General features: G+C 40.8%; 1 protein-coding gene across 1 annotated transcript in view; it reads left to right on the forward strand.

The window, feature by feature from the left end:
* Nucleotides 1-599: 599 nt before the first annotated feature.
* The window catches only part of metap2a (methionyl aminopeptidase 2a), a 6,409-nt gene continuing 4,508 nt past the window's right edge, over nucleotides 600-2,500 (forward strand). Inside the window, exon 1 of the mRNA XM_080518465.1 lies at nucleotides 600-772. Coding sequence (XP_080374591.1) covers nucleotides 616-772 — 157 coding nt within the window. The 5' untranslated portion in view covers nucleotides 600-615. The remainder of the gene's footprint in view (nucleotides 773-2,500) is intronic.

Raw genomic sequence — 2,500 nt, forward strand, 5'->3', positions numbered from 1 at the left:
CAGCTTCTTTAAACTGTATTCTTCTTATTTACAGTGATGACACAGTTGTTTCAGTTCTTTATTCCTGCCTCATAGTGAGATGTCTTCATATTCAGGATCTCTGTTTCAGTTCTTTATTCCTGCCTCAGAGTGAGAAGTGGTCATATTCAGGACCTCTGTTGAAGCTTCAGCTGATTCAGCATGTTTTACTCTGTGTTGCCTTCAAGTGAAGCTCGGATTTCAAAATGCTATAGTTACTACACGAAAAAATAGATTCAATTGTAGGAAATAATGCGTAAAGAACGAAACATCAGCTCAAAGGGGTGTTTGGTTTAATTTTGCAACAAAAATATATTTCTTTTTCGATTAGTCTTAATGTTGAAAAATTAAAACGCACAAACATATTGGCTCAAATGCTTAGTGTTGTGATGTTTTCAGAATCACACGATGTCAATCAACTTATTTCTAAGAGATATGTCATAATTGAAATTAAAAAAAGATATAAATTAGGAAGATAAAGGAAATAAATATGTACTGTACTTGTAGGTGCAATAATTCCCAGTGTCCCTGAAGTACGCACCGCGCTAAGCACTCCCACCGTCCAGCGCGCTTCCTTTCCCCGCAGAGCCTGCGATCATGGCGGACGTGGTGACGGAGCGGGCCGCGGAGCAGACGGCGGTCCAGGACCGGGAGTTGAACGGCGAGGCGGGGGACGGAGAAGAGGCCGAGCCGGTGGAGGAGGCGGCCAAGAAGCGGAGGAGGAAGAAGAAGAAGAACAAGTCTGCAGCGGCAGGTGAGCGCTCCTCAGGCTGCTAATGGCTAATGAAGCTAATGTGAAGCTGCCGGAGCTGCGTCACTCAGCGCGTGCGGGCGACGTCACAGCGCGACGGGCTTCAAAGTAAAGGCGCGTGTGTTTGACGTCTCAGCGCGGCGATAACTAAATGTAATATCTGTTATAATGGCTGTAATATAGATCTAAATGTATATAATACAATAATTAATGCAATTTCTGCTGTGTATATATGTTTTTTTAGAAATGGATTCAGACACGTGACATTCAAACGTTCAATCACATACGTACAGCGATGTACCTATATCCATATATATATTTATACACAAACATTCATATATAACCCCTTGATAATATTTATAATTAACTTTATATTTCATGATTATATTTAGACAAACTATATTTGAATCTACCCACACATACTCATAAACATACATGAATACTTGCATCATAGATCAAATATCTAGTTAACTTAACGAAGCGTATTACCAAGCAGGTAAACATTTACTTAAAAACCATATTATGGGTCACCTGGACTCGGGTGTTGCACACAATGACAGCAACAACACAATATAATCGTATGTAAACACTAATTCAGTCTTAATAGACCTTAATAAATGTGTATTGATAGCTGGAAAAATAAGTCAGTGACGTCACAGCATTCGACCAATCAGAGCGTTTTCTGGACACACACTGCCTTTACGTAAACAAAATGAGGTAGGAAGCAGTAAAACATGTCAAACCTATTAACTTTATGAATGAATCTATTGATAAGACTGATGTTATATCAATGGGTTAATTCATGAACCTAAAAAAGTTTATTAATGAATCTATTGATATAATTTCAGTCATTCTGTTAAAATTCAAACAAAGAAATAAATTCTTATAATGATTCCATTTATGTGTCATAACATAGCATTTGTGGCTATTTACCGTTTGAATTAAATAATGGCAATAAAACAAGCGTTCTTTTGGCAAATAAGTTATTTACAAGATTATTTTAAGAAAAGTCTTTGAAAATCTGCTGCTGTCTTGAAATTCCAGCTCAAAATGTCCTGATTTGTCCAAATATTGTAGTGAATTTTGTGAAATCAAAAGACTCAACTTGGCTGACAAACTAAAATCCTCTAAACGTTCCATCGTGTTCAGAATGAATATAGAAATATGACCTCATTCTCTTATTGACTTTCTCTGAGCGGTTTAATGTCCTGGTCATCGCAGCGGTCGGTCAGCATGTTGGTTGTTTTCACCGTCGCGTGTTGTGCCTGTCGGCGAGGGAGTTTTATTGTGAAAGCTGCACAGGAAGTGGGCCTGGTGCAGCAGGCCAACTTGGCGCTGGTGGTCTGTGTCCATGCGGGTGGAGATGGAGTGAAGGAGCAGCTGCTGCTGCGGCCGTCGGGCCTCCGGGTCGTGGCTCAGTGTGCAGCCGTCCTGGAATCGAACCGCGGCTCCCAGCTGCTCCTTCTCCTCACCCAGGGCCCCGGACCAACGTCTCCCGTTTCATAATTCTGTCATCATAATTATGCAAGGAGAGCGAGAGCCCGTAGGAACTATTCAGGGATCGGCCTCCTTCCAAACTGTGTTCCTGAACTTTAGGAATATTTATTTCACTTTGACGAGAAGAAGTACGTTTATATTAGTTTCCCCTGAGCAACTCGGTTTCATTACAGCCCCGTCGGACTCGTACTATGAACGCGGGTACTTTATGTAGAAATCCTCCACATATTTGAC

Source organism: Blennius ocellaris (assembly GCF_963422515.1).
Source record: "Blennius ocellaris genome assembly, chromosome: 22".
Taxonomy (NCBI): Eukaryota; Metazoa; Chordata; class Actinopteri; order Blenniiformes; family Blenniidae; genus Blennius; species Blennius ocellaris.